Here is a 10894-nt window from a genome sequence, read left to right on the forward strand (position 1 = left end):
AAACAACGTTTAAACATACTTCAAAACTGTGTAAATATTACTGTGCGTTTTTTTTTTTTTGGTATTGTATTTTTGTATAAATTATCTGTCAGCAGCATCCAAGCGGGTCTTGATCCTCCTGGCTGCATAATTAGGGGGAATTGTGGCACTAAGTCACGCCCCTTCACGATGTCCAATCACAACCGTCCATGGTGGATGGCGTCACTTCCGGCACGGAGGAAGTTGCCTTTATGTGACATCTGAATCAACAACAACAACAAGGGGAACGTTGGGCAGGAGGTCCTGGGCGCAGGTAAGGACGCGTTCGAAGGTAAATGTAATGTTGGAATCGACGCGTGTCGTCGCCTGTTCGCGAGCAGTCGTGCTGAAATCGCGGCATCCCCCCTTCCCCCAGCTGTCAGAGCTGTCATTCATCCTCGAGGGAAAAACATGGGATCAAAACATTTATTCAAATATTTACAACCTTGTGCCATTTCAGCGTTTCTTAGCGACACTAACAGCTGAGCGGCATCGGAGAAAAGGCCTTTTTTATTAATGTGCTTTAATGTGAAGGGAGACAGGAGGTTTTCTTTTTTCCAGTTTGCACGTCTTACCTAATTAGTGTCGTTTTGGCGGGATTTTTGATTGGTCTGCATCACGATGCAAGTTGTCAGTGGTATAGATTTTACTTCAGCTTTTGGGGAACACGACACTCATCGTCACCATTAACATCATATCACAATATCTACAGTAAGTAGATCAATAAAATAAATCATCTGATTTATTTTATTGAAACAGACATGGTGCTCTTGAATTAACAATTGTACAGTCCAATGTATCCCAAACAGCAATGTAGCCAATTCACAGCTTTTCAACCATGTGCTATATCATTAGATATATCCAACATATGCTACACTGTTGGCATTGAGTTAAACATTTAAAATAATTAAAAAATATATAATTGATGTGAACACCCACCCCTTCAGAAAACCGGAGAGACTTTCATTCTACCAATTCCTCCCTAAGATCTACACATAATTTCTTTCTAATCACTCTGGTTAGTTATTATTTGCATTTGGCAATGTATTTATGTATGAATGTATGAATCTGGCCTCACACCTACAAGGAATCAGGACTTTGGCCTTGTGTGTGGAGTTTGCATGCTCTCCCTGTGTTGGCCTGGGCTTCCTTTGGGTTCTCTGGCTTTCTCCAGCAGCCGTAGGAAATCTAGGTGAATTGGTGACGCTAAATGGCCTTTTGTGTGAGGGTGTGAGTAAATGGTGTGTGCCCTGCGCCCAGTCTCCCGGGTTGAGCTCCCAGATTCAGTGGTTATGGTTAATGAGAGTTGCAGACTTCCATAACGATTGCTAATGTTTTATTGAGGCAGATAAAAGGTATTAGCATACCGCTGTCAAACACGTACACAAGGAGCTACACATTTACCTTCATCAGTTTTACATTTATTTCAACCATATGTGACATTACATCATATTTTCCATTTTCTTTCATCACTGGAGGGCCAAGTGTAGGTCTCTTTTGCAGGGATACTCTGCATGAAATACCATATCATATCTGATCTTCATAACAGAAAGCAGTGGCATCACAAATTCAGATACTGTTATAGAGACAGTGCCTTGTGTCATGTTTTCTAGTTTATATAATGCATGAAGACAATTTATTGACATTGATAACCCACCATTGCATATCATACATTTGCAAAGATCTCATGACACAATATGTATCACGATACATGGGTCACAATACGATCTTTATTACAACACAATTAAGGGTTGTGTATTGGCAAGGGTTTCATTATTTGTATCACTATACATGATGATATTTGCATTTATTAAGATTGAATTTTACTGTAGGTAAGCTTCTTTGGCTTGGCAAACTAGAGGCTTCTTGGCGCATGCAGTGTTATTGTGAGATCTTGTGGTTCTGTCAGTATGAAAGCAGTAAAAAAATCAAAGTACCCAGCTGTACAGCGCCACCTACATGAGTGGAGTTTGTAGTTGCACACTGACTCTCACCTTTACTGACCTCACGAAAGAAAATGCCCACCAGCACCACCCGGTGGACTAAATTTGTATACGAAAATAACAATTTTTGATGTCCCTGTATCGATACAATATCACCATTAAAAATATATTGCTGTAGAGAAATTTCTAACACCCCTATATGCTTCATAGAGATAAATATTACAATGTTGCCTATAGACAATCTAATATTGTGATGTCCCTATTAGATGATTGATACATTGTTTATATTATGATCATTATTAGACCATTTCCTGATTTCTAGTGTCTTTTCAGCAGACGTGACAACAGTGGCCTTCATTCCATCATCCAGACAGCCACTGCATCGGAAGCTGATACTGGGGAAAAAACACCAAAAGAGTCACCTTTTACTGGTGCCAGGACCTTGAAACGTAAGTTGTACTGAAACTAGACATTTTGCATAAAAACATCTTTCTGAACACAGTCCTGGAGAAGAATTATATTACATTCCTGCTATTACCATCACTGTCAGAGGATCAATATTTATTGTTCTAATTCAGTGTTCCTCAGTCCTTCCAGCAAGCTTTCGATCAAACCCGCACTGCTTGTAACCGACCGCCTTCATTATTAGGCCATTAAGAAACAGTGAAGGTCAGGCTGGCAGGTGCTACTCCAGGAGCAGGATTGAGAAACACTGTTCTAACTAATAGAAGTTGCTTTGTATTATGTGAGGTTGTTAATCAACCAACTAATGAGACTTTATTTGTATTTATATGCTTGCTGTAAGAGGTGTTCAGGCCTTTGAATAGTGAGGTCCAAAAAAACTATGTTTTTTTTTATTGATGGTGGGAAACAGCCAGACAGGGCACGTGGGACAAGGCAATGGAACAGTGTGAGGAGGATGGACGCACCTTCATGCAGGTGATCAGTGAGAAGTACAGCCCAGAAAATTTTCCATATCGTCGTGGGCCTGGCATAGGAATAGTCGTACCCTCCGGTCCCCAAGGATCCCCAATGAAAGGTAAAAATGACATGGCTATATCCACACACACACACACACACACACACACACACATTTTTACTGGTAATGTTATAATTTAGGGATTACATTTATGTCAGGTGAGCATTTCTCTGAATGTTTGTGAGTTGGACCTCAGATTTTGCAGTAGAACAGTATTGTTCTCAACCACTAAAGCTTATATTAACCAGTATTTGTGTAGGCTCATAGTCCTTTTTTTTTTTTTTTTTTAAGATCGCTTGAATCTGCCCAGCGTGTTGGTCCTGAATGGCTGTGGAATTAGTCAAGCTGGAGATGAAGGAGAAATCGCTGCCTTTTGTGCTCATGTTGTTGAACTAGATCTGTCCCATAACAAGCTCCGCAACTGGCATGAGGTGGGTGGTCCACATTAAAGGAGAACATTTTTTTTCTAATTCTAAAATTGCACCTTTGTTTCCTACATTATTCAAAATAATTCTGGCCCAGTTCAACAAATGGCTGGTCATTTGAAAATGAAGGGATGAGATGAGAAAGTGTGGGCAATAAAAATATAATTCATGCCAGAATTGCTTGTATGTAGTTTTAATGTGCTTTGAGTTTGAGTTCAGTGCTGTTTTTCTTTCTTTCTTGATCCACATTTCAGATCAGTAAGATTGTTTCCAACATCCCAAATTTGGACTTCCTTAACCTTAGCTCAAACCCTCTGAATGAATCTGGATTGGAACCAAGTTGTGCTGAAGCCTTTTCCAGAGTCCGCCGGCTCATCCTTAACAACACACAAGTGTCCTGGGACACAGTGCACATTCTCACACGAGAGATCCCTGAGTAAGCAGCTCAAAAAGTGATATATTGGCTCTTGTCTTCGGCAACAATGGCATTTTTTTTATAGGGACTGGGAAGCTCTGTATTACTCATTCTAATTCAAAATTAGACTGCGTTCTGAAAAAATAAATTACATATTCAGTTTCTCATCACCCAGCTCTTCTGACTCTCTTTGCTGTGTGCTTTTCATTTGTGGCCAGTGTCAATGTGTATGCTGTGTAAAGTTTGTCTCGTCACCCCTCTTTGCCTTCCTTCAGGCTGGAGGAACTGTTCCTGTGCCTTAATGAGTACAACACCGTCTCCACGTCTGCTGTGTCCTGCCCCACCCTGCGCCTGCTGCACATAACAGACAACAGCCTGCATGACTGGAGCGAGGTGCGCAAGTTCGGGCCCATGTTTCCTGCACTGGACACCTTAGTCATGGCTAATAATAACCTCAGCTCTATTGACGACTCCGGAGACATCCTACAGCGACTTTTCCCAAACTTGCGCAGCATCAATCTGCACAACTCAGGTGTGTTCATGAATCTGATCTGACATTCTGGAGTTTCCATCTTGATCTTAGGTGCTGGAGAGTTTAAATGTTTCAGCTTTTCATTATATTTAAATAGCTTGATTCATCAATAGATCGTCACATAGATCTTTCATGCTGTGTTGCCTGTATATGTCAGGTCTTAATCAGTGGGAAGATATAGAGAAGCTAAACTTCTTTCCCAAGCTAGAAGAGGTGAGACTCCAGGGGATACCTTTATTGCAGACATATACCAATAAAGAGCGCAGATGCCTCATGATAGCACAGTAAGTGGTATATAAGTTTCCTTATTTTAAATCTAAAAATTTACTTAAAAATTAAATCTAAAAGTATGTGTTATGTGACGATTATGCATGATGCCTGTATCCTGAGTTACAAGTCCAGAAATGCACAGAGCATTGCTTGTACTGAAAATGTTATTATTATTGTAATTATTATTGTACTTTAAAATGAAATTTCTTTTGCTATACTAATGTGCTTATTTTATTGTGAACACTTTAGTTTCCTCCAGTTCCTAAACTGCTACACCTGTCAGAAGGATCGTGCTTTAACCTCTGTCAATTCTCCTATATATCATCCTGTGGGGTTGCTCCTGCTGACCTTCTGCTACCTCCAGGTTGCCATCTGTGACGTCTCTCAATGGAAGTGTCGTGACTGATAATGAACGAGAGGATGCTGAGCGGTTCTTCATCCGTTACCATCTGGGTTACCCTGAGGAGGAACTTCCATACAGGTATGTCATTGTTTAAGCTTTTTACAAAAAAAATCCAAGAACCACACAACCCTTTGTACACTGGGTTTCTTAATGGTTTGCTTTTTTGTATGTATCTTTCCAAAGGTATCACAGCTTAATAACAAAGTATGGTAAACTGGAACCGTTGGCAGAAATTGACCTGAGACCACGGTTTCATGCCAAGGTGGAAGTACACTGTGAGGACAAGGTTGAGCAGGTCAGTATCCGTCTGGATCAGACAGTAGCTGAGCTGAAGAAGCAGCTGAGGACAGTGGTGCAGCTCCCCAGCAGCAACATGCGTCTTTACTACATTGACAAGGACATGCACAGTGCCTTCGGGCCTGAAGAGATGAAGTACAATGCACGGGCCCTCCACTCCTACAGCATTCGTGATGGGGACGGAATTCTTGTTGTCCCCAAAACCAAGTAGCTGCTGTGGTTTTGACCAAGAGACCTCTAAAGAACTTTCCTCATTCTAAACCCAGTGTTGTAACATTTGGATTCCCAAGTCACGTGCACAGAGAGAAAAAAAAATCCAGCACATCTGCTTGTGTGGAAATGTTGGATGTCCTCTTGTGTTGAAAGGCTGCTTTACTTTTCACATCAACACAGATGCACTACGTCGGCTGCCTGTAGCTGTGTGTTGTCCACGGCTGATCACCATGACGTGTGAGTGGTCCTCTATTTTGACCTTTTCGCTTTGAAGGCTTTTACTGTTTACTGTTACAGAATAAAAAACATGCAGAGGAGTGCAGAGGTTATGGGGCGCGTAGACGCGTCACCCAGTGCATCTTAAGACAATCACCCACTGCTCACCATCTGATTTAGTTCAATCGAAAAAGACATTCTGCAGGAAAAAAGTCTTTCAGGTTTTAATGCTACCCTGTCGTTGGCTTGGTGATGCTGTATTTTTTTTCGTGGGTTGTTCTGTCTGTGTACCAGCCTTAAATTAGATGCCAATATTTTGCGAGCATTTTCTTTACATCAGAAACATTCAAAGAGCTTTATAGCACTGTTGTATGCCCAACTGAACACAATCACGAGCACTTGATATGCATTTTGAAATATCTATGTTTTCCATCATGAGGCAAAGAGTGTAAAAAAAACAAAACAAATCTCTCCTCACCAACCAGTGTTCAAAATATTTTAAACATTCAACATTTTATTTAATGTCTGTGTGTACTTGCATACATTTTAGAAAATGCCATTCCTCCTAGACCAGTCACTGCAGGTAGTTAATACATCTTATGATCAAAGTTTATTAAAGTAAAAGTAAGTAAAAATGTAAAAGAAATCTGATTTCAACAGAGTAGGAGACAGGAGCGTGCACTCAGTGTTGCCAGATTGGGCAGTTTTGTACTTGTTATTTTATGAAGTATTGCATGTCGAGAATATATACTGAGCAAGTCAGATCTCAATATGATTAGTAGCAGATGTGTGGATTTTGACAATTTGGGAATGTATTTAACAACCAGATATCTGGCAACACTGCTTACACTACTGACATATTGAAAGGGCAGGAATTATCAAGTAAATTATGTGAGAGTTGTCAATAATCGATTAAGGTGTGGTTAGATTTTCCTCTTCAAACTAGTAAGTATCTCTTTCATGTTTTTAGATATTTATTTATGTAAATCCTGAGGACATACTTGACCTTACACTAGCGAACAAGCCCCATGTGCAAAAATAGGGCTAAATTTAAAAAATTTGAGTTCAGGAGAACCTAGAGTTCTGTGCTGTGAGTATTCTGTGGATCTTGATTGTTAATGAAGGTGCAGCTAATATCTTGTTTTATTGAAGTTATTGCTATAACTGACTCCCATGTTCACTTGTGTTGTGAACTTGTTAGTCTGCTTGAGACGGAAATGGTTCATGGGCACCAAAGATGAAGTTGCTGGTTCTCAGTATGGTGCTTGGTATGAAGCCTGGTACTGTTTCATAGCACTGATTGGCCAGGTGAAGTTTTGTTGAGGAAGATGTGCAATCTGTACACACATTTTAGCTACTAGGAGTGGATGTAGTTTTAGACAGTATATCTTATAAAATACAGATAACAGATGGGATGAGAAGTGTAGAGTTTTGGCAGGTAGAGTTTTGGTTAGACTTTCTCAGGTGTGTGTCTTCCTCATTTTAGCCTCACATCCTGCTTTAAGAAAAAAACAGGTTCAGAGGGGCTTAGTTACTCAAGGTTTGGAAATATGAATGGTAATATTAACTAATGTGTCAAATATCGATCAATGTTGAGTTCAACAAGGCATTTTAAGATGATATTAGATTATATGGAAAATATGGACATGTAGTGCCATCACTGTACATGTTTTTTTCTGTGAATAATGTGTTTGGTTTTAATATGGTACTGTATAATTATTCTTTTGTAATGTATGTATTCACTGAGATTATATTATTTATTTCAATATTATAAGACCAGGCCTCAATCATTCCAAGTCTTACTATTCCAAGGAGATGTGCTTAAATTCATAGATACTTATATAATGATAACGGTATTACAAATAACGCATTGTATATGGTAGTCTTTTAGTCGGCCAAGCACCAAAATCTTATAATATATTTAAAATACTTTCTGTTTATTATTGTTGTTGTTTTTGTTCTGGCAACCTGATCAGAAATCCAGCTAACAATATTTAGATATTTGTGATGAGTGTGTACCAGGACCACCTTGCTAAATTGAATGGCACTCGTTTTGCGCTGCCTGGTTGAAAGCATCGGTTGATCTGTAAAATTTGTGAAAGCCTGTTTCCATAGTTTCATAGTCACAATGCCATTTCAACCACTGGCCTTCTGTTGTTTGGGACAGAGACCATCACTGATATGCATGGCATGCTGTTGTGTTTGAAAACCCCAGATGTATTCCAGTTCTTGGCTCAGGCTAGCATTACTTGCCCCAACCATCATTCAAATGCCATCTTTCAATTTTTTGGTTCTTTTCTTCACTGAGTTGTCGCAAAAGATTCTTCTTAAGTCTGCGCTTAATGTGTAGAACAGACCATTTCACTGTATAGGTGCTCTGACTTCTGGTATTTCGAAGAATTAAAGGACATTAGCAGCTGAGTAACCATGTAGCAGGCTGTGACTTTCACGCTTCACAATTATGACCACTTCACCGAGCACACGCTCAACACATATACCTATGCACTCATATGTAAACTCTACCTTTTTGCAGGGATCAAAAATCTGCAACAATAAGCATGCTATGATTTCAAACCATAACGTTCAGGGCACAGGTAAACCAAGATTTATGACTGTCACGACTGACAGCTGAAAAACTGAAATACCTTTTTTAATATAGAGTATGGATTGCATATATTTAGGTATCCTAACATATGGCACATATAAACAATAATTCACCACCAATAAGCTTAATCTAAGTGTGATTTACATCACATATCCTTTATATTTACATTTTCATTTTTCCATGCTTCTCCCTCCTGGCATGTATTTTTGTCCATGATAAAAATAAAAATATCTAATTTTAGGCTTTCATGTCTTTAACACATAACCATGGAGCACCACAGCTTGGTGAAAAACATAATTTACTATTGAATTGTAAGAGAACTTGCATAATACATTTTTGTATATGGTGCTTGGTATTTGTTTTTATTTATGATCCATTTATTTTTGCCCAATTGAAATAAGCAATGAGTGGAAAAAGATACCTGAGGCTCTGTTTCTTCAGGCTCACCAGTTCATAAATGAACTGGCTACTGACTTAATCAGCTCAGGCTTTTTCTGTGTAGTTTAGCACATGTTCACGAAAGAGGACTGATATTGGATAGAAAAAAAGGTTTTATACAGCATAGCTTCCTCCACCCTCAGGGCCATTATTACATGCATTCAGTTAATCCATGTATACCATGGTACCAGCTTCTGATATACACTCTGAATGCCATTTAGGATTGAGCCAGAGGTGAGGAGGGCACAGTAGATAAATCAATTAAAATAAGGCAGGAGCCGTGTCATGTGTCACATCCCCCATTTAACAACAGGTTGTTTAAACCATTTTCCATCAATCTTCAGTATGCGGTCTCTACCACCTGCAAACAAGATTTAGTTATTTTCCCAGATCACACATTTTAGGATTAGTTATTACAAAAAGTATGCTTTAATTTTTAACAACAGCATCATGTTATTGCTATTTTTACAAACATTCTGTACTTCTAAACGTCCATTAATTGTACACATTTGTCTGTGGGAATAAAGTTAAAGGACCATTAAATATAAGAATGGTGTGTTTTTTTTTTCTAAACTTATTTTTTATTTTTACTTGAAATGAAAAATGAAAATGAAAATTGCACTACTATTTATGGTAATTTTAATGTCCTTGTTTTCTAATACATTAATAATACATCTAATGCAGTACATCCAATATAGAACATTTCTACAAAATGATTAAGAAATAGTTACAAACTGATGTTGCACCTGATGCACTCAACTAGTCTTCAACTTTCTAATAATCAATTTATTTTTAAGTGACGGATTTGAATTAGTGAACACAGCATTCCACTGGAACTCCAGACTAATTGCTGCTGATAATGGGCCTGTGTTTAGCTACCAGTCTGTTGTGACATTAACTTATGGTTGGACATTTTATGGTTGGAGATTTACATTTTGTGATGCTCAGGTGCCACTGGGCTTACCCAGCTGATGCCAGTTGACCTGGTTATTGGGTCCTGATCACTCATAGCTGCCGTGATCAGGAACCTTTATAAGTGTGCCTGCAGGACACACAGGTTGTCCTGCATTGTTGAAGTTTAATTGTGTTGCTACAGGTTCTCTTTATGTTTGTGGCAAATAATTTTAAAAACCACAATTTATCATGCTGTTGAGTGTTTGCGCCTCCCCATTCCACCGTGTCATTACACATTTGACCATACTTTAACCATAATTTACTCTTCCATTTCTATTTATTTATTTATTTATACCCCAAACAGCAAGGATTGCATGCATCTGAATTTCTTAAACAAATGCCTGCTGTGCTACTGATTCCTGACACAAAATATTGCAGAGAGTATATAGTTGTAAACTGTAATTTCCCATTTTACAACCCTGTTGTCAAAGCTTCTTAGTCCATGTGCAGGAAAGCAGGGCCAACTGCTGATCACTAAGCATTCCCAAGGCAGCTGGAGGATATCAATTTTACTCTTTCTTTAACCTATCGTACAGTAGATACACTTTCTGGATGGGGTGTGATCAAAGACGTTTCATTCTAAAGAGAAGTAGTTCACTCCTGGACCTTCTAGCCACACAGCTCCAAGGTGATGAGGGTACAATAATAAAAGCTGCCCGCAACTCACACTTGCAATGCATAGTGCATTAGAAATTATTTAGAATTAATAACACAGGAAGGCAGTTTATCTTTTGTTGAATTTGTTGTTTCTGGAAAATGTAACAAACTTAAATAAGACTAGTCAAGCTGTTAATCATAAATTTGAACACATTTAAGGTTAAATTAAAAGGAAAATAATCAACATAAAAGAGAGAAATCTTTGTATTTGTACCATCCAATACCATCATAACCAAGAAAATCAGGTAAATCTTGAGTAAACTTTTAGGTATGAGAGACCATTTTGTGATACATTAATCCAGTTGTCGAGTTGTGTGTGGGGTCATGGATAATGAAGGCACTTATTGTGTTGAAAACTGCTCACCCACAACTGATGTTTGCTTGTCAGAGGCTGTATGTAGTGCCTGTAGAGCGGCACTGGAGCATGATGGCACCGCCAGGAACCGACAATTCATCACGGGGCCACACAGAGAAAGAAAACAGGAGGGGGGGGGCTGTTTGGAATGTCAACAAGTTGGGGAAATGTGGG

At 38.9% G+C, this 10894-nt stretch overlaps 1 protein-coding gene across 3 annotated transcripts; it reads left to right on the forward strand.

Annotated features, from left to right (window-relative positions):
- The first annotated feature begins 191 nt into the window (after positions 1–191).
- Positions 192–9297, forward strand: tbcela (tubulin folding cofactor E-like a). 3 transcript variants are annotated; one of them, XM_028961877.1, is made up of 9 exons: positions 192–292; positions 2298–2410; positions 2836–3000; positions 3232–3371; positions 3620–3801; positions 4056–4312; positions 4470–4596; positions 4947–5063; positions 5169–9297. In XM_028961877.1, exons 3-9 carry the CDS (start codon positions 2862–2864, stop codon positions 5491–5493), a joined length of 1287 nt encoding a protein of 428 aa, XP_028817710.1. In that variant the 5' UTR covers positions 192–292; positions 2298–2410; positions 2836–2861; the 3' UTR covers positions 5494–9297. The 3 variants fall into 3 exon arrangements, with proteins under 3 accessions (XP_028817710.1, XP_028817711.1, XP_028817712.1); XM_028961878.1 differs by having other exon boundaries at positions 215–292; positions 2295–2410; XM_028961879.1 differs by having other exon boundaries at positions 222–292; positions 2284–2410.
- The last annotated feature ends 1597 nt before the right edge of the window (positions 9298–10894 follow it).

The sequence above is a fragment of the Denticeps clupeoides genome, chromosome 19 (assembly GCF_900700375.1).
Source record: "Denticeps clupeoides chromosome 19, fDenClu1.1, whole genome shotgun sequence".
Taxonomy (NCBI): domain Eukaryota; kingdom Metazoa; phylum Chordata; class Actinopteri; order Clupeiformes; family Denticipitidae; genus Denticeps; species Denticeps clupeoides.